The sequence below is a fragment of the Anguilla rostrata genome, chromosome 6 (assembly GCF_018555375.3).
Source record: "Anguilla rostrata isolate EN2019 chromosome 6, ASM1855537v3, whole genome shotgun sequence".
NCBI classification, from domain to species: Eukaryota; Metazoa; Chordata; class Actinopteri; order Anguilliformes; family Anguillidae; genus Anguilla; species Anguilla rostrata.
This window is the reverse complement of record NC_057938.1, coordinates 30,455,090-30,479,804: the sequence shown is the minus strand read 5'-3', so window position 1 is coordinate 30,479,804 and position 24,715 is coordinate 30,455,090. Positions and strand designations below refer to the sequence as shown.

At 42.0% G+C, this 24,715-nt stretch overlaps 1 protein-coding gene across 1 annotated transcript in view; it reads left to right on the top strand.

Annotated features, from left to right (window-relative positions):
- The window catches only part of LOC135256970 (prepronociceptin-like), a 39,535-nt gene extending 15,651 nt beyond the window's left edge, over nt 1-23,884 (top strand). Inside the window, exons 2-3 of the mRNA XM_064339294.1 lie at nt 18,965-19,122; nt 20,600-23,884. Of these exons, the coding sequence (XP_064195364.1) occupies nt 18,997-19,122; nt 20,600-21,208 (735 nt within the window). The 5' untranslated portion in view covers nt 18,965-18,996 and the 3' untranslated portion in view covers nt 21,209-23,884. The remainder of the gene's footprint in view (nt 1-18,964; nt 19,123-20,599) is intronic.
- Nucleotides 23,885-24,715: the final 831 nt, after the last annotated feature.

Genomic DNA, 24,715 nt, shown 5'->3' with positions numbered 1-24,715 from the left:
ATCCGCTTCAACGTCTGGTTGAACCGCTCGACCAGCCCATCCTTTTGCGGGTGATACACCGACGTACGGAGATGTTGTACTCGCAGCAGGTGACATGTGTCTGCCATTACCTTGGACATAAACGGAGTGCCCTGGTCCGTAAGGATTTCCTTTGGTATGCCGACCCGGCTGACGAGGTGCACCAGCTCGCGAGCAATGGCCTTGGAGGTGGCGACACGGAGCGGCACGGCTTCTGGATAGCGCATGGCATAGTCCAGGATGACCAGGATGTAGTTGTGTCCCCGGGCTGACTTTGGCAGGGGTCCGACCAGGTCCAGGCCGATCCTTTCGAAGGGGGTCTCTATGATGGGGAGAGGGATTAGAGGAGCGGGTGGTGGCCTTACCAGGGAGGTGCGTTGGCACACCTCGCAACTGCGGCAGTAATCCTCCACCGCTCTGCGCATTCCTGGCCAGTGGAAGCGGTCTGCCACACGCTCTAGGGTCTTCTGCATGCCCAGGTGAGCTCCCAGGATGTGTGTGTGGGCCAGCTGTAGGACGGTGGCCACGTACTGGTGGGGTAGGACCAACAGCTCCCGGACTTCTCCCCTTCTCGTGGTGTGGTAGTACAACAGTCCCTGTTGCACTGAAAAGTAGTTTGCTTCCAGGGGTCCTTCTCCCCTCTTTACCCCTTCAAGGACCCGAACCTGGCTCCAGCAGTGGCGCAACCGGTCATCCTGGACCTGCGCGGTGCCGAACTGTCCTTTACGTTGTGCCTGGGGAGGGAGATTGGACAAAGTTACAGGAAGTAAGAGCTCACCTTCCCCCTCCGCTTCTTCTGCGGCCTCGCCTACTCCAACCCGTTCCCCGAGCCAGGCGGCATAGGGTTGGCCTGATGGACGGACACGGAGTTTGGCTTGTCGGGGCCATGACCCGGTTCCCTTCCTTCGGGCTCTTCTGCCCCCCTTCTGGACAATTCTGGCGGCCTGGTACAGGGCGTCAAATTGCTCCGTAGCCGAGCACCTCTGTCCCTGGGGCAAGCGAGCTGGTGTGGGGGCCGGGTCGGTGGGCATGGACACATCCGAGGGCGATTTTCCAGAGGTGGGCAGCAGGGTGGGCATTTTCCCTCCCCTTCCAGACTGAGACGGGAAGTGGGGTGTCCACGCATGTCCGCCGTGGTCGCCTGAAATCTGGGCCTGGGTCATGCCTGGTGGGGTTGGCTTCCGGTCACCTCCAGCCTGGGGGCGGAAGAGGGGGCGCTCGGTCGATTCTGCCTTCAGCATCTCCTGCGTGGCTTCGACCCGCTCCACCAGTTCCACCAGCTCCTCCGGGCTCTGGGGAGCATGTTGCCCAGCCAGCTTCTTCGCCCCATATGGCAACGCCCGGAGGAACCGATCCATGGCGACCCGGTCGAGGATCTGCTCCACAGACCGGCGTTCGGGTTGGAGCCACCGGGTAACCAGCCTCCGAAGTGACGCCATTTGGCTGCGTGCGTTGACCCCCGGTTGGTAGGCCCAGGTGGCGACCTGTTGTCCGGCGGATGTGGGGGATACCCCGGCTCTGGCTAGTATCTCCCTTTTTAGCCTGTGGTAGTCTTGGGCCTCTGCTGCCCCCAGGTCTTGGTACGCTTGTTGGGCCTTGCCGGTGAGGAAGGGAGCGAGGGTGTCGGCCATCTCCCGGGGGTCCCATAACTCGCGCTCGGCCACCCGCTCGAAGGTGTGGAGGTAGGCCTCCACGTCATCGGCCTCAGTCATCTTTGTCAGGACGTCTTTAGCCTTTGTCCTGCTAACCGGGAGTGGCACGGCCGATGCGTCGCGAGCCTGGACCAGCTCGGTGAGCCGGCCGACCTGTTGAGCCATGACCTGGGCAGCATGCTGTTGTCCCAGGTTAGCCTCCACGAGCGCCCGCAAGAGGTCCTCCATATTGCAGCTAAATTGGGGGAACACCAGACTAATGGAAAAGGGGGGGGGGGGAGAACAAACAACAACAAAAAAAAAAAAAATTTTTTTTTTTTTAATTCTACCGCGAGAACGAGTGTAACACTTGAGCTCGAGGTAGTTAGCTGCAGTCTGCTATTACTCCGTGCCTATGCCCGCATTCTCCACCACTGTGGCACCGCACGGGGCGTGACGGTGCAGGCGGGGCGGCACAGAAATGCACAGACCGGAGGTTTGGGGAAAAGTAGCCCAACAGGGCCTTTTATTAACCAAGTAAATACACAACCCAAAACCCAACTCCACAACAAAAATCTCCTGTCGGAGTTAACTTAAAGTAAAGTGAACAAAATTAAGAAACAACGGCGTCCGGGAGACCGCTGAGGGGATCCCTCTTCAACTCAGGAAGAGGGATGTTGTCCTGCGTCTCCACCGGTTTCTGAAAAATAGGGACAAAGTTTTTTCAGCTTTCAGCTCTCCGGCCGCCCAAAACCCCCTCTCCTCCATGGAGACAAACAGCCTCCTTTTAATCTCCCAGCCATCTCCCTGGAGTGGCGGCAGCTGTGTTGCCTCATTGATGGCAGGTGTGCTGCCTGCCAATGAGGGAGTGCGGAATGTTCAATCTGCCGCTCTCCAGGGTCCTGTGGCTAAGCTTCCTATTGGGGCGCTGTCCTGGGTTCTGAAGAGGCGGCCTGGTGGCCGGTTCTGGCTGACGCCTATAGGGCTGGGAGGGGCACTGTGGAGCCATGCCCCGATCCACGCCACACACCTTTCAGGCAAATCAAATTGCAATTCAAAGTGCTTTACAAGCAGTACTTCCGTTTTGTGATTGCTACCAGAGCCAGGCAGCCCTATACGCTCACTACGCAAGTTGCGTAGGGCCCCGCAAATTACGCAAGGGCCCCGCCTCCCCCTCATGTCAAAGCGGGTATCAATGTTTACAACTTAGATGAGAGGATGACGCGAAACTATCCTTCTGGTCACGAAAAAAGAAAAAAAACACCATGAGAGTGAATTGCGGGAACAGCAATCAGGTAAATGTGCGTTCTCTCCTCTCCAAGTTTGATGTCAGCAAATAACGGTAATGTTAAGTTGATGTGCTAGCTTGCAGTGCATCTCTCTCTGTCTGTCTTGCTAACCTATATAGCTGGGCAGTGCATCTGGTCTGTCTGTGTCTTGCTTGCTTGCTAGCCACTTCCAGGGCTGTGTTCTGTGACTTTGTGCCTGACAATAGTGAGAGTGAAATACGTAAGGAATAAACCACGACGGGCCGGCCCGTATCATTTTACCGCTGTTAAGCAAAACTCTCAATGGTAGTTTATTTGGACCGTTGTTATGGAAAAAACTCTGGTTGTTAATTCTATGAAAACAACAATTCCGTCGAGAAAAATAGTTCCTTCTCGTTTCATAACATACAATTAGCTTTTTGTAATTTTTTGCATTACATTATTTAGGAAAACTGCATGAAACCATAACTCAATCAAATTAATCTCCCCCATCTTGTTTTTTAAAATGTTGCGGTCTCACAGTGTAGACATAGCGTTTCTTCAAGACCCTCTGAAACCGGGTTTGAATGCCAGCTATCTTTAGGTTCACCGTCACTTGTCAGTGTTGTCACCTAGCCTATATTAAAATAATGGGTTTTAGGTCAGAATGGTCTCACGGCATGATTGTTATCCCGGCTAGCTAGCTAGCTAACTTTTAATTGTATTCAAAGCAGCGGTTAATATTTAATGCAATCGTTTACAAAGATATGGATGAAAATGTGTCCCGTAGCCATGACTTAAATACGGAACGCCTATTCTACTGTCAAAATAAAGGACGATTGTGTATTTTGCGGTATGGTTGGCATTCCTAAATGAAGCCAGTAACTGGCCTACAACCGTGATTCAACGTTGCCATCAATTGCGAAATTGGACATTGAAAAGGGGAGGGTAACAAAAGGCGTCCCATTATAATTAATTAATCACGGCTTGAAGTGAGCTGTTGCTTTTATAAAACGGACACAAAGTATGGCAATATGAAAGTAATAGACACACTCCAATTTAGATTTAGATTTTTTTTTAAGTTTTTTTTTTCCTCAGACGCAGAGTGATACTGAATTGTGCAAAGGAATTAGACATCATACGTGGTATGGTTAATATACCACGGCTATGAACCAATCAGATTGCTTGAATTGAACTACCCATTTTTATAATGCTTATCTAGTCTCTCAGTCAAGGTTTAATTACAACACTGGACTAATGCAAGATGGAAAGCAATGGATTGACATTGACTACTGATTAAATATTCTTATTCTTAGACTGACAGATAGAGCAAACTGTTTTAAAAGAGGGAGGACTGTAGTGGGAGCAATTTGCTACAATATATGTACAAAGTATAATGCTAATAGCAACATCTAAAAAGTGGTTTACAGTATATGGTAGTAAAACAGAGTACAGGCTTACAATCTTAGGATTCATTGCTGACCACTATTTTCTGACAGAGATTTAATGTGCATTAATCTAGATTGGCAAGTCATGCAATAGAACAATGGTATTCAAACTCAGTTCTGGGGACCCTCCGTGTATGCTGGTGTTCACTCCAGCCACAACTGTAATCCCAGAATTTTAACAAGCTGTTAATTTTTTTAAATTAGGTGTACTTTACATGTTTAGTGGGATGATTTTATTTCAGAAATTGCTATGCATGCTATGAATATTAAAATTAATATTTAATTCACATTGTTTGTTGTGCAATATAGCAAGCACATTTTGTGGTTTGGATGTTACAAATTTATTTAACTAATTAAGTTAAAGACTGAGGTGAATTGGCATCGTAAAACGCTCCCTTTAATCTTAGTTGAATAACTCTATTATTTCTGAATGTAGGATAATTTTTAGGGGTCCAAGCAGCGAAGCTGGTGGAACCCTATTGTATCTGTTCGGATTATTATTAGGGGTCCAAGCAGCGAAGCTGGTGGAACCCTATTGTATCTGTTAGGATTATTATTATTATTATTAGGGGTCCAAGCAGCGAAGCTGGTGGAACCCTATTGTATCTGTTAGGATTATTAGGGGTCCAAACAGCGAAGCTGGTGGAACCCTATTGTATCTGTTTGGATTATTAGGGGTCCAAGAAGCGAAGCTGGTGGAACCCTATTGTATCTGTTAGGATTATTATTATTATTATTATTATTATTATTATTAGGGGTCCAAGCAGCGAAGCTGGTGGAACCCTATTGTTTTTGTTAGGATTATTCTTATTATTTTTCTCCGCTAAAAGTGTCTGAGGCTCAGCAACCGTAAGTCCTAGAGCAACCAAATTTGGCAGGTGGGTTCCTATGACCTCCCATTACTCAGGCACTACAAATCACCTGTCGACCCGATGGTGGCGCTATAACAAAGGGTCATGCGTAAAAGGCCATAACTCCCACACCATAAGTTAGATCAACACAAAACTTCATCGACCTATGCATCTGAACGTGCTCGACAACTTTACCTTTAGCACCACCTATGTCCGCCATATTGTTTGCCCGCCATTTTGACTTTTTAGTAGGGGCGTGGAAGTTTTCTCCGCTAACATGTCTGAGGCTCAGCAACCATAAGTTGCAGACCAACCAAATTTGGTAGGTGGGTTCCTATGGCCCCCTGCTACTCAGGCACTACAAATAACCCACGTTGGCCAGATGGTGGCGCTATAACAAAGGGTCATTTTTAAAAGGTCATAACTCCCACACCGTAAGTCAGATCAACACAAAACTTCATCGACCGATGCATCTGAATGTGCTCTACAACTATTGGGACCACATATGTCTGCCATACTGTTTGACTGCCATTTGGACTTTTTTATTAGGTGGGGTGCGGAAGAGCAGTAGCTCCACATCTAAAGTGTTACGACATCTAGTAAACTTCTTTACGGCAAGCAACATCCATGGCGACGCAAGTAATCCGACACCGTAGGGTCTAGTTTTTATCAGTGAGGGGAGGGTCTGAACGTCAGGGAAGCAATGGAAGACAGTGCCAGCCAGAGTGCATGCTAGGCGACTAACAGTTTGTCAGTAAAAGCTTTTTGAGAGGATGAATACTTTTCTTTGGCATGGATCCATTTGAAGACAATATCGGGTGAGTTTGTTTAGTCTTTGAATCTGTCATGCTGAGAAATAGCTAAACCATTTTATTGGTAGGTTTTGAATTTCTGTGCACACGCGCGAGAACACGCTGGTATAATAAAACAATGATGGCAATACATGTATAGTCCGCTTTGTTCCGTTGCTACCATAACATAACAAACCATCTTGTGTTTACATCTACCGTTTCTCGCTGCAATTTCTAATATTAAATATAAACAAAAGACGCAATTTATGCTGTAGTCTGCCAATGTCTAAATAAATAATACGGTACTCTGAGTGTAGGAAGCAGGTAGCATGGATGGCGAGTTGATATTTTTTGCTACTAAAAGTTTGTTAGTAAAAGCTTTGAGAGGATGAATCATTACTTTTCTTTGGCATGGATCCATTTGAAGACAATATCGCGTGAGTTTGTTTAGTCTTTAACCCTTTGGGGTCGAGAGCTCCGCCAGCGGAGCTCGACAAGATGAAATTAACTTTCGTTTCTATTTGGATGATTAACTTAACGTGCTGTTATCTTACAGATGCAACAAAAACATTGACAGAAACCTTAGAATCGCGACTTTCCAATGCGCCCATTGGCAAATAATATGAATTGTTTTAAAAGTTTTAAATTTGATTAATTAGACCATGTATGCTTCATTAGACTTTACTCATTACTATGTGAATTTCGCTCAGCAGGAAGTCCGCCCAAATCGCATTCACATGTTAACAACATTATAATTACTCTCCATAGAAGGAGACTAAAGGAGGTGCGATGCGAGATCCATGTGAGAAATGCCAAGTCTGCGAAAGCGGGATAGAATGTCAAAGTGTCGCCTAATTCACTTCTTTTGAGGTGAACATTTCGTTTAATTTTGGAAAATGGTCCGTCTGGAAGCCGACACTGATGAAGAGCGGTGTCATTTCGAACAGCGAACTGATCCAGCTGAGGATCAACTTCATGCGTAAGTATATTTCTTATGATCATATTGGTAAATATGTGTACTGTATTGCAATGTATCTGTGTGTTTGTAGGAAGATCCAGCAATATGCGCGTTTGTAAATTCCCACACTACGAACGAATCGAACTATTGCATCTAAAAATTATAGGCTAGGCTCTCTGCGTCTGGTTGTGTTAGAAGTATCAGGTAGATTGTATGTTTTTCGATCATATTGGTAATAAATAGCCCGTGGCGTGGCTAGGATTCTAAAACTGATGTCCTCACACAATCGATATTAGCATACTGTAAGTAAATTCGGGAAATAGCAATATAATAACCACTTAGTTAAACAGACCTAGCCTACTTCAGATTGAGGCATTGTTATTGATGAGTTGCGTGTAGTTGAGCTGGAATATCTATGTTTATTGAGTTTAGCTAATGTTGTTTCGTTGATAGCTTGCATTATTTGTAAATGTGTGCTGTATTACATTCTCTGTGTGTTTGTAGGAATATTCACTAATATGCGCGCTTGTAAATTCCCACACTATGAACGACTCTAACCATTGCTTCTCAAAATTATAGGCTACCTCTCTGCGTCTGGTTGTGTTTGTTTGGTTCTTTGTTTGTATATTATGTAACCATGTCACATTTCCTAAGTTTTGTTTTCATTAGTTAGTGGTTTGCCCCTTTTTCGTAAAGCACATTTAATTTTCACCTGTTGAAGGAAATGTGCTATATAAATAAAGTTTGATTTGATGTCACATTTCCTAACAATTTTGTTTTTATCATATTTACAGAGATGCTGATCAGGAAACACAGCCTAGTTCACCACTAGCTAAGAGGCCATGCAAGCGTTGCAAGAGTACACCAGTCTCATCTCATCTTCCATGCGTATAGTTTGCTTCAATAAATGTTCTGAAAATCAAAATATGTCTTTGTTTCTGTCTTCTAAATGGCTCACTGAGTCTTTGTCTTAGTGGTGGGGAGGCATGCGGCCAGGTGTGAATAGCCTACTTAGCTGGCAGGTCGTCCTACCCAATGCATATTCATTACAGAAAGGCCATTTGCCCTCCCATTCTCACCTGGTGTTGAAAAATAGTAGTCACAACACTAACTTTTAGCAATGTATTTTATATTTCTCATTGGATTTGCTAAAATATTTTGTCATCTTTTGATACCCAAGACCTTGATGAACACATTTCAGTGACCAAAAGTCTTAGTCACAATTGTTTAGTGTGTTTTATTACAACATTCCTGTGCATGTTCAAAACTACTGTTTACAGTTTGTGTGTTTTTAGAGCAGTTTACAATCCACACATGATTATGACCTACTTACTGCTGCCATATTATTGTAGCTGAGTCTGTGCTGAAAACAAAGATATGAAACACTTTGGAATCACTGTATATAAAGTTGATGAAATTTACACAAATGTCAGAGCATCGCACAATCACCAGTGTGCCTCATTTTACCCTTAGACCCCAGAGGGTTAAATCCGTCATTATGCTGAGAGAAACCGTATTCTCAATTTAATCTCTAAATTGACTGTAAGCTTAGGGTTGTAACTAGTTAGCTGTTTCGTAGGTGACTTAGTTAATGCACTCGTCTTAACTATTGCTTGTATTTTTACATAGACTGCGTTGTTGCTGTTCTTGTTTGTGTTAGTGTTAATCAGTTTACCCTACAGGGTCCAAGTTGAACTATGCGGTTGTTCCCTGTACTTGGAACGGTACTTCTCTCTAGGGTTTTCGACACACTTGTTCCTGATTATGATTATACACTTTGTTGCACATCGCTCTGGATAAGAGCGTCTGCCAAATGTCTGTAATGTAATATTCCGTAGCAACAAGATAAACCCGACATTAGCCCTAAAATATGCCAATACAGCAGTGAAAACGCTGCTCACTGAATAACGAAATAAACACAATTAAAAAAAAAAAATTATACCATGTCATTCTACAGTCAATATCTGGGACTAAACATTGAATAAATATACAATCTTACCATTGGTTTTACGCGTAGAGATGTCCCTTTTGAGACTGAGTGGTCATATATTGTCTTGGACAATCCGTTTGTGAAATATATGCGCATTTGTGATGCCTATGGGTAGGCTACCTTCAAAAATAGCTGCGTAATTCCACACCTGTTGTTTACGGCGTTGTCGCCCTTTTTAGACCAATTTGGCTTGCTTGACAATTCATTTATTCAGTAGGTGAGAGTATAAGCTTTCTAACGATGTATAACATGTCTGATTTTGCTTTTGGAATAGCGTTTCATAGGTCAGCGTAACCGAAAATTTTCTTATCTGCCAATGTCTAAATAAATAATACGGTAGGCTACTCTGCGCGCAGCACGCAGGTCACGAGTTGATATTTTGTCTTTTGTTTCGTTTTTTCTCAATGTCATATTTATTATTTGAAATGTGTATTTATGTGTTATTATCTGTCTCTGAGGCGCTCTGAAATGTACAGTCTCTGCTAAGCTGAGCAATGGATTGGAATAGGTATGCGTCTGTCGTAATGTTGCACGGTATACTGAAACTTAAGCACTTTTTCGGTACTTAAAAAAAAAAAGAAACGGTTCGGTATTAGAATTTTCCGACGTTCGGTAATTTTGCGTCAAATGTAAAAGCCAGGGAAATGTGTCTCCCGCATTACCGATTGAGAGGATGAAAAGTGTAATTTATCATCTTCGCAAGATGGCAGTATCAACTAAGGTTGGCAAGTGAGGTGACGTGCGCTTGTGCATTCTCCATTGTTGATACAGCTCAAGCTTAGACTCAGTTCACTTCAGTAGCAATAGCTGTTCTAATTTGTAAATATTTTATCATAGGAAGATGCTGTATTGTTATTGAAATATGCTGTTTTTAGATCTATTTTAAAGTGAAAGGCCTGTTTAAAGATAATTTACTTGACGATTGTTTAATTTTTAAAATATATTTAATATAGTTTTCTATGGTTTAGTGTTGTAACACTATAGACCTATGCTTATTGATATGTTGAACAGGCTTCAACTTAATTGTAATTCCCTCTAGGGTTTTCAACACACTTAGCCCTGGTTACGGTTATACACTTTGTTGTACGTCGCTCTGGATAAGAGCGTCTGCCAAATGCCTGTAATGTAATGTAATGTAACATCCTGTTGGCCTTTTAACTGCTACAACACAGTGCCTAGAACCTGAAAGGCTTTGATCAACCATTACTCCCAAGTCTTTTTCAAATTGAGCACATTCCAATTTTGTTCCTCCCATAAAGTAATCCTACCTAATGTTTTTATTTTCCAAGTGCAGAACTTTACATTACATTACATTACAGGCATTTAGCAGACGCTCTTATCCAGAGCGACGTACAACAAGTGCATTAGTTCAAGGTGCAGATGTGCAAAAGAAACACACTAGAGTGAAGTAAAGATCGTAGTGCCAGAAGTGACCACATAGATCAGGACTCCAACCCTGTAGAGTAACCTGTTCAGCAAACAAACAAACAATTCTGCCAAGTACAAACTAGCCCTGAAATCACATTCGCCTAATCAGAATCAGACAAAAACAATCCTGCCAAATAAAAACTAACGTGATCTTATTAGCCTAACTAGGTACATTGAGCTCAACTATAGGCTAGGGAGGGGTGGGGTAGAGATGCAGCCTGAAGAGATGAGTCTTTAGTCTGCGTTTGACGGTAGTCAGATTCTCTGCTGTTCTGACCGCCACGGGGAGGTCATTCCACCAGCGAGGGGCCAGGACAGACAGCAGACGGGAGCGGGAAGTACAGACACGAAGAGAGGGAGGTGCCAAGCGTCCAGAGGTGGCAGAACGGAGAGGTCTGGCTGGTGTGTAGGGTCTGATGATCCTCTGGATGTATCCTGGTGCTGACCCCTTAGCTGCCTGGTATGCAAGCACCAAGGTCTTAAATTTGATGCGAGCCGTAACAGGCAGCCAGTGGAGGTCAGTGAACAGGGGGGTGACATGAGAATGTCTGGGGAGGTTGTAGACCAGACGCGCTGCAGCATTCTGGATGAGCTGCAGGGGTCTAATGGTGGATGCTGGCAGACCAGCCAGCAGCGAGTTGCAGTAGTCCAGGCGGGACAGGACCATCGCTTGAACCAGGAGCTGGGTTGCGTAGGTGGTGAGGAAGGGGCGGATTCTCCGGATGTTGTACAGGAAGAACCTGCACGTTCGACTCACCGCCGTGATGTTCTGGGTCTGTTGTCCATCACCACTCCGAGGTTTTTTTGCGGGGGGTGATGATGACACCACAGTGTCCCCTAGGGAAATGCAGATTTCATTTGAGTATTTTAAATTTCATTTGCCAGGTTTCCACCCAATTCTGGATTTTATTTAAAACTTCTCGGATTACTTTAGTAGATTCCAAACTATTTGCTGGGCCTCCCAGTTTTGTAGCATCTGCAACAATCCAATACAAACATTCGGTGGAACTCGACTGTAACAGGCTACCCACAACTTTTGACCAGTTGAAATCCTACAATTCAAGTGTGCACTCTCCATTCTGTGTTATAGCAGCTAGCTACTACTAGCTACTGCTGTTTAAAATAGAAATGTGGGAGGTACTCTGTAATTTGATTGTAGTATAGCGGGTGCTCCCCACGGTTCCTAGCTAATTATAGTTTGTCATCTGCGACAATATTGGCTCCTTTTCATTGTTTACAGGAAAAAAGTACAATATAGGCAAAGACAACCTTTTCATTTGATTTGGTATACTGTAATGCTGTTGGTCCTACTATCCTGAACTCTGGTACTGACATGATCTAAGCAGCACAAGGTAGAAATTTTTCAAAATATCATTGCCTAGTGCTGATAAAAAACCGTCCCGGTCAATTGTATTTTATGTCCGTGTGTTTTTTAAAATCATGAAATACACGCTAAGAGATGGCAAGTCCACAGAAAAATGAACATTCTTATCCTTTGAAAAGCAGTGAGTAGTCTGGGATGATGGTTGGTCTATCACAGCACACAGGTAAATGTTTATATTGTTTTATATTCATACAATTGTCATCTTTGTAATTGACATGTTTGTCATCTTCATCATCTCCACATCACCTTAATCAGCACCATAGCATTATCTGAAAAATAATTTAAGAGCAAATTAAATAGAGCTATTCTAATTTTTTAAAATTTATGTTAGTGTTTTTAAAAAACTTAAGGTAGATTAGAATGCAGTCAATTTGACTACCCCTCCACCTCCCATCTTGCAAAATGATTGGATAGACTTTCAATAACTTGTTTAATTGTAAATAAAGCCAAAGGAGGCCATTTCGAGGAAAGTCGTGTCTAAGATTATTTTTTAAGCAAAACTCAATATTTTTCTGTTATTGTAGGTAGAAATTTAAAAAAACAAAATTTATACTTTGGTTTGTTATTTAATAAATTTGCATGTATTAACTGAATTCTTCTCGACCTTAACTGTTTTTAAAAACAAGTGGCCTAATACTTTCAGCCTGTACTGTATGTACATACAGACGGGTGACAAATTAAAGTAAAAACCATTTTTATTTAACCATGAATAAATAAATGAGTGCAGAAACATAATGAATGCAGATGGTTCCACACAGGTGTCCTGTATGCTACAATTAAGCAGTTAACATCCTGTCATGCTTTGTGGCATGTATAAAAATGTTCAGCAGGCCCAGTTGACCTCAATTTTGGATCAAGATGGCAAGACGAAAAGATCTAAGTGACATTGAAAGAGGGTTGATTATTGGGCATGGTTTGGGTCCACTTGTCCTCGTAGAGGGAAGGGTGTCTGCAAATCAATACAAAGTTATTGTGAGTGATCACCTTTATCTTATGATTTCTATCCCGATGGGAGTGGTCTCTTCCAGTATGACAATGCACCATCCACAGGGCATGAGGGGTCACTGAATGGTTTGATGAGTATGAAAATTGAATTGTATGCTATGGCCTTCACCAGATCTCAACCCAATTGAACACGATTTTGTACCGATGTGTGTGCTCTCCACCACCATCGTCAAAACATCAAATGACAGAATATCTGTTCCATCCCTCCATTAGAGTTCCAGTAACTCGCAGACTTGTAGAATCTATGCCAAGGAGCATTGATGTTGTTCTGGTATATACATATATATATGTGTCGGACAAGCAAGGATTAATTAAGAATATGTTTATTTTCTGAATCCAGCGGTTCCAACAGTCAATTTCCTTGTTAAAATGTTCAGCACTCTGAATACTGAACCGTGATATTGCATGCTAGAACCCCTCACATAACCTACATGTGAAATATATTTTATTAGATTTAATTTAATAATCATGTTTAAAATTAGAATTATCAATTAAATCACCAAATTCTTTGATAGGTCAGTCTACAGAAAACTGGTGAAATCAACCAACAAGTCAAAACAAGCTGTATATCAGGTTTTCAGATTAAATAATTGAATTCAATAAGAAGCAGTCAATTATATTAATTAATTGAAACCATACATTCTTTATTGAATGCAGGCACACTACTTCCAAATTACCAGAAAATATAGAGAGAGAGACGGATAAGAGAGAGAGAGAGAGAGAAACGGATCGGCCAGACCTTGCCAAAGTATCACCCACTTCCAGTATAAGCGCCACAAGGAAACCAGCTAAAAACACACAACCAAGGAACCACCACCAAAATAAAAAGAGGAAAACTCTTCTTCTTCCAGACTCCGCAACCAAATGCAACACAATAACTTTTTCCTGTCGCAATCTTAAATACCTTACCCAGCATGGCTTGAGGATGTTTGCCCTGATTGGGTGATACTGGGTTAAGGTTTAAGAGAGAAGGAAAGGGGGGTCAGACTAATTTATGGCAAGGGCTGGTCTACCTAAAGATTGCATTCAAACTAAAGTAATGGGAAATGTTAGGCATGCAGGGTTCACCCCCGATATGGTGTCCTGTGTCATATGGTTTGTCTCTTCTGAGGAGGTGAGACCCATAGATTGTTAGCCTAGATTAGGGCATCAGTGGAATTTAAAATTGCCCCAATCACATTTGCTTTGATGCTTGTGATGGGGAGGCCAGGCCACATTATTATTTACTGTTTCCCTCTCTAAGGCCAAAATCTATAACACTACATATCCTATATATATGCACTCACCAGCCACTTCATTAGGTACACATGTTCAACTGCAAACTGCACCCGTTAATGCAAATATCTAATCAGCCAATCATGTGGCAGCAACTCAATGCATTTAGGCATGTAGACATGGTCAAGACGATCTTCCGAAGTTCAAACCAAGCATCAGAATGGGGAAGAAAGGTTATTTAAGTGACTTTGAACATGGCATGGTTGTTGGTGCCAGACGGCTGGTTTGAGCATTTCAGAAACTGCTGATCTACTGGGATTTTCACGCACAACCATCTCTAGGGTTTACAGAGAATGGTCCGAAAAAGAGAAAATATCCAGTGAGCAGCAGTTCTCTGGGCGAAAATGCCTTGTTGATGGCAGAGGTCAGAGGAGAATGGCCAGACTGGTTCGAGCTGATAGAAAGGCAACAGTAACTCAAATAACCACTCGTTACAACCGAGATATGCAGGAGAGCATCTCTGAACACACACCACGTCAAACCTTGAAGCAGATGGGCTACAGCAGCAGAAGACCACACCGGGTGCCACTCCTGTCACCTAATGAAGTGGCCGGTGAGTATATATATATATATATATATATATATATATATATACACACAGTACCAGTCAAAAGTTTGGACACACCTGCTTAAACCAGTGTTTTCATGACTAAAAATGCTTTAAACTGTATAAACTTGTCTATTAACACTTAATATTTAATTATATGATACCTGTACTTATATAAGCAGATAATCATAAGTGAATTGCATTCAAAAGTTTCATTTTTAAATGAAAATGGAAATCTTGTAAGCTCATTGGGAGGGGGGGGGGTGCATTGTTTTGTTATTTAAATGTTTTGGTACGTATTGGTGTTCATGATGACGTCTATCTTAACAGGTGCTCCAAAACCTGTAGAATTTTTCATATTTTAAAAAAAATAAAGACCACCTTCCATATTTCAAAATGCGTGGGATTTATTCCTACATCAGTTTCACCCTTCTACCCTTCATTGGAAATATATGGTACTGCATGTGGTGAAAATTATGTATTTTGAAATATGGGGGGTGGTCTTTATTTTTTTAAAAATACGAAAAATTCTACATACTCACCAGACATGTCACCCATTGAGCACCCATTGAGTTTGGGATGCTCTGGACCGGTGCATACAACAGCGTGGTCCAGTTCCAATATCCAACAACTTCACACAGCTATTGAAAAGGAGTGGTACAATATTCCACAGGCTACAATCAACAATTTGATCAATTCAATGCGAAGGAGATGTGTTGCTTTGCATGAGGCAAATGGTGGTCACACAAGATACTGATCGGTATTCTGTTCATTTCATGGTATCTTCTTTTTTGGGGAATCTGTGACTAACAAATGCATATCTGTATCCCCAATCACATGAAATCAACAGATAAGTGCTTAATGAATCTATTTCAGATGACTGATTTACGTTTATTACCTTTGAACTTAATAAAATCGTAGAAATTGATAAGTAAGAAATTGATATATAATTGATATATATAGATTTGTAATTCAAATAATTCACAAGTGGTTAATGTGCACATTTGAAAAAGAGATATTCTGGCTCCTTGTCCGGAAATCAATCCCTGCACAGATGTCGTCCTCAATGGGCTCCTCTGAGTCTGATGATTCAGTGGCAGCTGTGGCACTGTGGAACTCTCCGACTGATTTCCTTGAGTTTAGCCCCTGAAAACTGGCACAAGCATGCAGGTGCTGTACTCTTCAGATGTCAGATGACTTGAAACATCAGTACTTGCGCATGTGTGTACCTGTGCTGCTACAACAGTAAGAGTCCAGAGTGATTGGTTTAGTGCATCAAATTCATGCATGATGCATTAACCCAATGCAGTGCATCAAATCCTAGTTAGAAGCATTTCACTGTGAAGTAACCTGAAATGTTTACTTCTTTCACTTACAGAGTGCCTATCCTTGCTTTAATGTTCATTGTTTGGCACACTTCAACTAAACAGAAAACGTGTTCATTCTGTGTTATTTAGACTTGTGTGCAATACTGGATTTAAATCACAAGATGGATATTCATACATTTCCTAATGCACAAAATTGCAAATTGGATATAATAATAATAAGCCAAGTATCCATAATTCATAAAATGTAAAGTTCGCTGGATAAGTTACTTCCTCCAATATTAAGGTCATTGGTCGATCAGAATTGTAAATGCCTGTGAAAAAATCTTCAAAGTATTCTTGTTTGGTTATGATGCATATATAGCAAGTACTGGAAATTATTTTCAGTTCCATCACTTGACTACTTGCCCACTGTGCTCCCGTTCACACAAGTGAGTGTACCAGCATAAGAAATATCTTTTCATTTTATGAAATACATTTTTAAATTATTAAGCAACTTTAAATAATGGTAATAAAAACCAACCAAGGATATTGATGCACGGCATTTAATAGTTGTGAAAACGTATTTATTCTTTTTTTCCCTGGAATAGGTTGACCGTTCGATCATTCCTATCCCTGCAGAGAAATGAAAAACTGCTATTACAATCAGAATAAATAAAAAGACCATCCACCCTAAAAAAAGAAATCCTGATATGGTTATTTTCTACATTTTCATGAATGGAAATGAATGGAAACGGATTTGAAAGATCTTAATGAGTTGTCATTGTGTGCTTTTTGTATTTTCTCTGGCTGTAATCTGTGTGGTGACTAATGCACTTTACGGGCAATGTGACTCAATGCTTGACAACCCGAACATCTTCGTCCTCTTTTCAGTTCCCACTCATTACGCCACAAGCACTAATTCATACATCAATTAAGGCCGGTGATGAATTTTGCTAATGAACTTCACTCAGAATTCAGCTCTTTATATAAAGCAGATGTTCTTATTGTGTGGGATATATATACTTTTCCCCCTTGGACTCAAGGGGTGAGCAGAGACTGAAGAAGGGACAAACACCCTCTTTCTACAAATGAGGGACTGCTTTGACTCGTCTTTCACTCGAGCTGTGACTTATGACTTCCCTTATAGGTTCAGTGGTTAAGATCTATGAGTTCTCCGACTTGTGTATTTTTAGCCATTTGGAAGAGCTAGACAGTGAACGTGCACAGTATATGATTAGTGTACAAAGCAGTAATTTCAGTAATGTACATGATGTATAATTTAAAAAATGTCTTAATTAGGGAGCTGAACACAGAAGTAAAATATTTTTTCCAAAGATTAGAATACAGTACATTTGGATTTGCAATCTCTTATTTGACAATGGGGTTTATTTGTATGGGACATTTTTGGACATATTCAATTTTCAAAGCCAACTCAAAGAAAAACATGAGGGAAATGAATGCTCTCTGCCTTAAACATAAGTCACACTAATGTTAAAAATATTTTTCCTTTTACTTATAATTCTGATGTGCATTTTATGAAGCACATTCTTGCTGTGTTGTAGTAGGTAAGACTCTGCACCATCTTTTTTTCCCAAATATTCACTGTGGAAATACCCTTTATCTCTAGTTTGGAGATAGATAGAGGAAGTCCATGGCATGTGCATTTTGCATTTCTTGAATTCTTGAAATGTTGTCCTTTAGCCATAATGTACACTACAAGGCCAAAATTATGTGGACAACTGGCATCTAACATTAGTGAGGTTGAGCACTGATGTTGCACATAATGCCTAGCTCGCAGTCAGCATTCTAATTCATCCCAAAGGTGTTTGATGGGGTAGAGGTCAGCGCTGTGTGCAGGCCAGTCAAGTTCTTCCCCATGAAACACAGCAAACCATTTCTTTATGGACCTTGCTTTGTGCACAGGGGCATTGTCATGCTGAAACAGGAAAGGGCCTTCCTTAAACTTTTGCTACAAAGTTGGAAGCGCATAATTCTGTAGAATGTCATTGTATGCTGTAGCATTAAGATTTCTCTTCACTGGAACTAAGGTGCCCATCCCAAACCATGAAAAACAGCCCCAGACCATTATTCCACCACCAAACTTTACAGTTGGCACTATGCACTTGGGCAGGTAGGATTCTCCTGCTATCCGCCAAACCAAGATATGTCCGTTGGGCTGCCAGATAGTGAAATGTGATGTTATCACTCCAGAAAACGCGTTGCCACTGAGTCCAATGGCGATCTGATTTACACCACTCCAGCCGACGCTTGGCATTGCACATGGTAATCTTAGGCTTGTTCGGCCATGAAAACCCATTTCATGAAGCTCTTGAACAATTTTTGTGCTGACGTTGTTTCCAGAGGTAGTTTGGAACTCTGTGAGTATTGCAACCAAGGACAGATGACTTTTACGTGCTGCATGCTTCAAAACTCGGATGTCCCATTCTGGGAGCTTCTGTGGCCTACCATTTTGCAGCTGTTGTTGCTCCTATACATTTCTACTTCACAATAACAGCACTTACAGTTCACTGGGGCAGCTCTAGCAGGGCAGAAATTTGATGAACTGACTTGTTGGAAAGGTGCCATGTTGAAAGTCACTGAGCTTTTCAGTATGACCCATTCTACAGCCAATGCATGGCTGTTGGCCAGATTTTATGCACCTGTTACCAATGGGTGTGGCTTAAATAGCCAAAACTACTCATTAGAAAGGGCGTCCACATACTTTTTTGAGAAAAGACATGAATAATTTCAGTTGATAAATGCAAGGTTAAAGATCTATAATCTGTCATTAAAAAGCCCATTAAGCCTGAATAATCTATATATGACTGTGAGCCAGGATAAAAAAATCTGTATGATTGAATTTGCTTTATATAATTCTAGAGGGAACAGATTTTGCATAATCATCATGCCTTTGTTATATTGCAGTGTTGTCAGAATTGTGTCAAATTTTATGTCTGTGGGGCTTCATAAAGTCTTAGTGGTCCCATGAGATATTTGTTGCCAAAGCCCAACAACTAAAGAAAGAAAAAGTTAACTAAGCTCTTTGTTTTTCCTTTTTTCCCCACCCCTGGACCTCTCCCCCAGGCTTTCCTCGTCCATTTCCCACTCTGTAAGACATGAAGACACCCCTGTGGATCCTGGTGCTGTTGCTGTGCCTGTGTGTGCCAGGACACAGTGACTGCCAAAGAGACTGTTTCTCCTGCGGAATGCTCCTTTCCCACCACCACACCTTCAATGTGCTGGTGGGGCTCCACGTGTCCTGTCCCCATTATGCACTACCTTCAGTCCACGGGCATCTTGCCTGCTCTTGTAAAATAGCCAAACACACTTCTGCCTTTTACACAGCATATGCTTCCACATCTTTTACCCTTTCATGATGTATATCACATAGAAAAATGTGTGTACCTGGTACTGTATGACACAAGGATTCCTCTCACACAAAATATGGCATCCCCTTACACAACAAACTGCTTGATCTTACAGTGTTGTGTAGTACCTCAAAACACACAGCCTTACTGCCTCCCCTCACATAACACTGTTTATCCCACACAACACACCACTCTACGTCACACAACATACAGCCTTACCTCACAAAACTGAATGCCTCCCCTCATATAACACTACTTATCCCACACAACATACCACTCGACCTCACACAACATACAGCCTTACCTTACATGACAAGTCACACTTCTACATTCAAACAAAATGTGACTGGTGCCTCTCCAGTACATATTAATTTGCTTGTCAGTACATGTTTCTTTCAGCCTTCACTCTCAATTTGCATTAACACCTAACCCTTTATCATATCTGTTGCTTCTTCTTGCTCTTATCTGCACCCATACACAACAAAGTCGCAACCAGACATTAAACGTATTCCTTGCATTTGATTGTATTAGGGTGCATTTATATTCCTGTTGTAAACCGAATTCCCAGAAAATTATGAGGAAGATAAGTTTTCTATGAAGTATTAAATGTATGGGCGAAGTCAGGAAGCCTTCATGGAGAAATAGTGCTGATTCTTTAATGATTATTCGGGCCCAAACAGCTGTAGCTGGCCCAATTCAGTAATCTCTCCACACATATATGCTGAGTGAAATATCAGCTGGTGGTGCCATTGGCAGTAATTGACATAGAGAGGTTGGTTTTGGTTGAATATAGGCCGGTTTCCCTAGGGTTTTTTCCTTAATGAAATGGTCTAGTAAGGCTGTGTTCCCTGCCTCTGCACCCCTCCACCAGTCCCCTGTATAATGCCAGCTTCTAGAAGTCCCCCTGGCATCCTTGTTTCATTTGTGCCAGATAATTAATTTCCAACAATAAATAAGCTCTGCTCTTCCCTTCCTGTCTTTTGGCACATTTCAGTGACCAGTTGATACATTACAGAATGCATTGAAACTGAAAAATCTGATGTGAGCATAAGCCTTTATATTGCGTGTCCTGCAGGACAAGCTTTTGCTCCAGAGGTGACTACCATACCTACTCCCCCAAGAATATTGATCCACACTCTGCGAACCCCGTTCTGCATATGCTAATTAAACAGAATAGTGCCTCAGGCCTGGCACAGTGGCACCAGGGGACTTCACGAAGATTGTCAGTATCACAGGCGTAGCAGGATGCAATTATCGTTTTACACAACATTGTTTTAATGGGCTGAGACACAGAGACCCACTAACAGTTCTCTTCTGCGTGTCCCTCTGCTGCTGTATCCTCTGTGGGCAGGTGTGTCTGGTGGAGTGTAAGGACAAGGTCTCCCCAGGGCTTACTTTGGATCTGTGCCGACAGGCCGCTGATCAGCTGCAGTTGTACTCCCGTCCAGCAGAGGGTGAAATTCTGATGACAGACAAGGAGGCGGATGTACAGGCCCTGCTGCCAGCAGACCTGGGGGATGGTGGGTTGCTGTACTCGAAGGCCCTGGAGCTTGAAGGTCCTCATGTGGCGCAGGCCCTGAGTGCTGACCTGCCAGGAGGAGATAGGCAGATGGCCGAGATCAGCTTGACCTTCCACTCCCAGCGACTTGGGTCTCATGAGGAGGAAGGGGTGGAGGAGCAGGAGGAAGAGAAGGAGGAAAGGAGGGTGGGTGCTAAGCACGAGGGGGCTGCCATGAGCCTTTCCAAGCGTTTTGGGGGATTTCTGAAAGGCAAGCATGGATACAGGAAGCTGATGGATCCTGGACGGCCCCTGCGCAAGCGCTACGGTGGCTTCATTGGGATCCGCAAGTCGGCACGCAAGTGGAACAACCAGAAACGCTTTAGTGAGTTCCTCAAGCAGTACCTGGGCATGAGCAGCCACTCCAGCAAGTTCAACAGCCTCTCGGCAGATTTTACCTGACAGGACGAAGTGTAACAGCCAACTAGAACCCCCCAAAAGCCCGTAATATCCCCTCCTTACATCAACGCAACTGCAGACACACTGACATGAACAAAAAACACAAATACACAGATGTTAAGATGTTACAATTGTCTTGTTTTTGTTTTTTTAAATCCAACCAATTTGAAAATACTGCAAGCTGCAAGCAAGCTTTCTGCCACAGAAGATATTGGGAGTCAACACTAGCATTATGTAGAGAAAACGGATTACTTCTCTGATCTGGTGAATAATTACATACAGAATTACATTAAAAGTGGATCATTATGTTTAATATTCCATAGTTTAGTTATTAAAATATGGTGCAGCAAGGAAGTTATTCTCCATTTCTTCATAAAACCAAATAAAATCATTTAGATTTTTATCATTTTGTTACTGATTGGCCTACAGAAAGATGACCAACTTGTACAAACCCCCTCTCTCAGCTCCGGTCATGTCAGGTTTTTTTTTTTTTGTTCCCTTGTTAATGCTGCCCTCTGGTGTTTACATATAAAATATCTTCCTTAATTCATTTTATCTTGTGGATTTGTACAGTTCATCAAATAATAAACCACAAAAAATAAATATTTCTGTTAATGGAGCTGTCATTTCAACCTGAATTTTACAATTATACTCATAAATGATAGTGTGTTTACCTGTAAATATACAAAAACACTGGAGTGTGCAATGGACTGAATTTGGCCTAAGACCAAATTAACCAATTCAAAAATAATTAGACTAGTGTCTTACAATACAGCGTACTCTAGAATACACAATTTAATAAAGCATAAGGAAGTATTGGTTTAAACCAGAGACAGTAATGGAATGGAATTACTTTTCATCAACCAATTTCAGTGTGATTAGATAAGTAAGAGCTCCTTTCCTGAGTAAGAAGTCATTTTCACATGCTGTTTAAAAAAAACAAAAAAAAAACAACCTTTTTGTTCATGATAAAGCATGCACATAGTAAAGGTGATGTTAAAAGAATTAACATATTAGTTTACTGCCCTGCGATAGATTGGCGGCCTGTCCAGGGTGTATTCCTGCCTCTCGCCCAATGCATGCTCCAGTACCCCCCACGACCCTGCTCAGGATAAGGGGGTATAGATAATGGACGGATGGATATTAGTTTACTATTTCTTATGTGGACTCCCATTCAGAAGTTGACTGTTTTTACATTTCTTTTTGGATTTCTATGCAGAATTTGATTGTGTTCTTATACAATATATATATGTTTTCTCATTGGTTGAACATTCATGAAGGGGCATGGTTGAAATCTAGCCACAACTAGCAATGCAACACAGAGAGCCCCAGAAACTTGTCTTACCAACCAGAACGTCTGAGAACAGGAAGTATTTGGGATAGAATACTGGTGCTGTGTCTCTGGTCAGTACTACAGAATAGCTGTGCAACTAATTTACAAATGATATTATTCAGTTTCACATGAAAATAAATCCCAGCCTTACATTATCTAAACAGGCTGTACTGGGATGGAAAAGATTCTGCAGTGAAATTCCTGCAGGGGAACATGCATTCTGCAAATGATTCAGTCATAAACTTGTGTTTCAAATCTCAGACAAAGTGGAATGATTTCACAAAATGAAGGTCTTAAGTTATATTTAAGCTTTTTTTTTTTTTTTTAAATAAAAAATAAATACATCTTGACATTGTCTACTCAGATATGCTTTCAAAAAAGAAAAGAAATTTCCCAAATTTCCATTAAAAAATACATACATTTTCCTCTTGCAAATAAATAACACCGTTACAAGCTAACACATAGAAAACAACTTTTATAAACACATACACATGTTGGAACAGAGGTTGGAACAAAGCTCTGAGGCAGCCAATACAACTTCACTTTTTGAAACTGCATTTCTCTTTGTCACAGCATCTGGTGGTTTGGTTGTTACTCAGCACCTCAGTGATCAATTCACTTGAATACGCAGTTAAATTAAGTCATCTAGTTTCTTGAGTCTGAATTGGTTGCTGTGAAAACAAAAACAGAAGAATGAAAAAAACAGAACTACACTGCAGTTCTCCAAAAGCTAGAGTGAATGTCAAAACTGTATAAAAATAAAAGAAAAAAATGCATTTCCCTATCAAATGGAGCATCAGCTACAACATTCGGAGTTGATTACAGAAAATTCTGGAACACCATTTGGCTTTGGCCTGGTCAGTCTCTCTCCGGTATATGGTCAGGCATAAATGGGAGGAGAGGACCCGAATGCTAGCACCACAGGCTGAGGTGCAAGGGACACAAAAATGCAAAATTGTAACATTAAACCAGTAGGAACAAGTATAAAAGTTTAAAAAAGAAAGAGAGAGGCTCCCGTTGTGCTGAGTCCATCTTTTTTAAAGAGGTGATTTTTCCTCTGTTGGGGAGAATTCTGGGGCATTCTAGGGTTCTGTCTACAAGGCACTGACAGGCCTTCTTCCAGCGACAGGCCGAGCACCACTGGTCCCGGTGCTCAATCCCATACACCTTGCGACACTTCTTAGCTTCCCCTCAGACCCTACTGAGACAAATAAAGAGAGGGAGAAGAAGGGAACTAGTTTGGGTACCTTTTATGATTCTGATGTGATATCCAGAATGATCTAATAAAGATACCATGTCACTGATACTAATATGTCTCAAACCAGAAGATGTTGTTCCCCAGGAACAACTATGAATACCATCTTTCTGTGTCAGTATTTACTCATTAAAGTAATCATTATTGTGTTTCCTCCTTTTTCTTTTTCTACTTCTACTTATTTTTCCTGCCTGATTACATCATCACAATGCACCAAGCCCACAAACAATTTATCTCCCCATTGATCATTTAGCTACACCAGCCAATCAAAACATTACATACACCAAAGCAGCAACAGCCCCGTGGTCACAAAACAGGCTAGGGTCGAAAATCCAAAAATCCAAAATCCAAACAGGCAAAAGTACAATGCAGGAGCAGAGGCTAGGCCAGGTAAACAGGTAGGAATCAAAAAACAAGAAATGAGAATACAGAGCAAGCAGGCTAAATTTGTAACCAGGATAAACAGGCAGAAGTCGAAAACCAGGAAATAAGTTAAACAGAGTAGTAAGGCTCGAACGGCACTGAGAAAAACAGAGGCACGATCTGGCAAAGACTACATGAACAAGCAGGGTATGAATAGCTGGCGAAATAATAAATAGATGAGCTGCAGGTGGGGACGGTGGCTGAGGCTTGATTGAATAATCGACTCCTGAACAGGAGTTGGCAGAATGGCTGGCAGGAACTGAGGGTGGAGCGTGGGCGTGACCAAGGAATACATGGGACCTGTAAACAAAGCAAAACCATGCGCGCACCCACACAACTCACGCATACATACCGAAAACAAGAGGAAACTCCGGCAGAAATCCTGAGAGTACCCCCCACCCCCCCCGATGGACGCCTCTTGGCATCTCTGAATGCGGGCGTTGGTGGTGGAAATCCCGGATGAGGGACCAGTCCAGGATGTTGCGGGCAGGAACCCAGC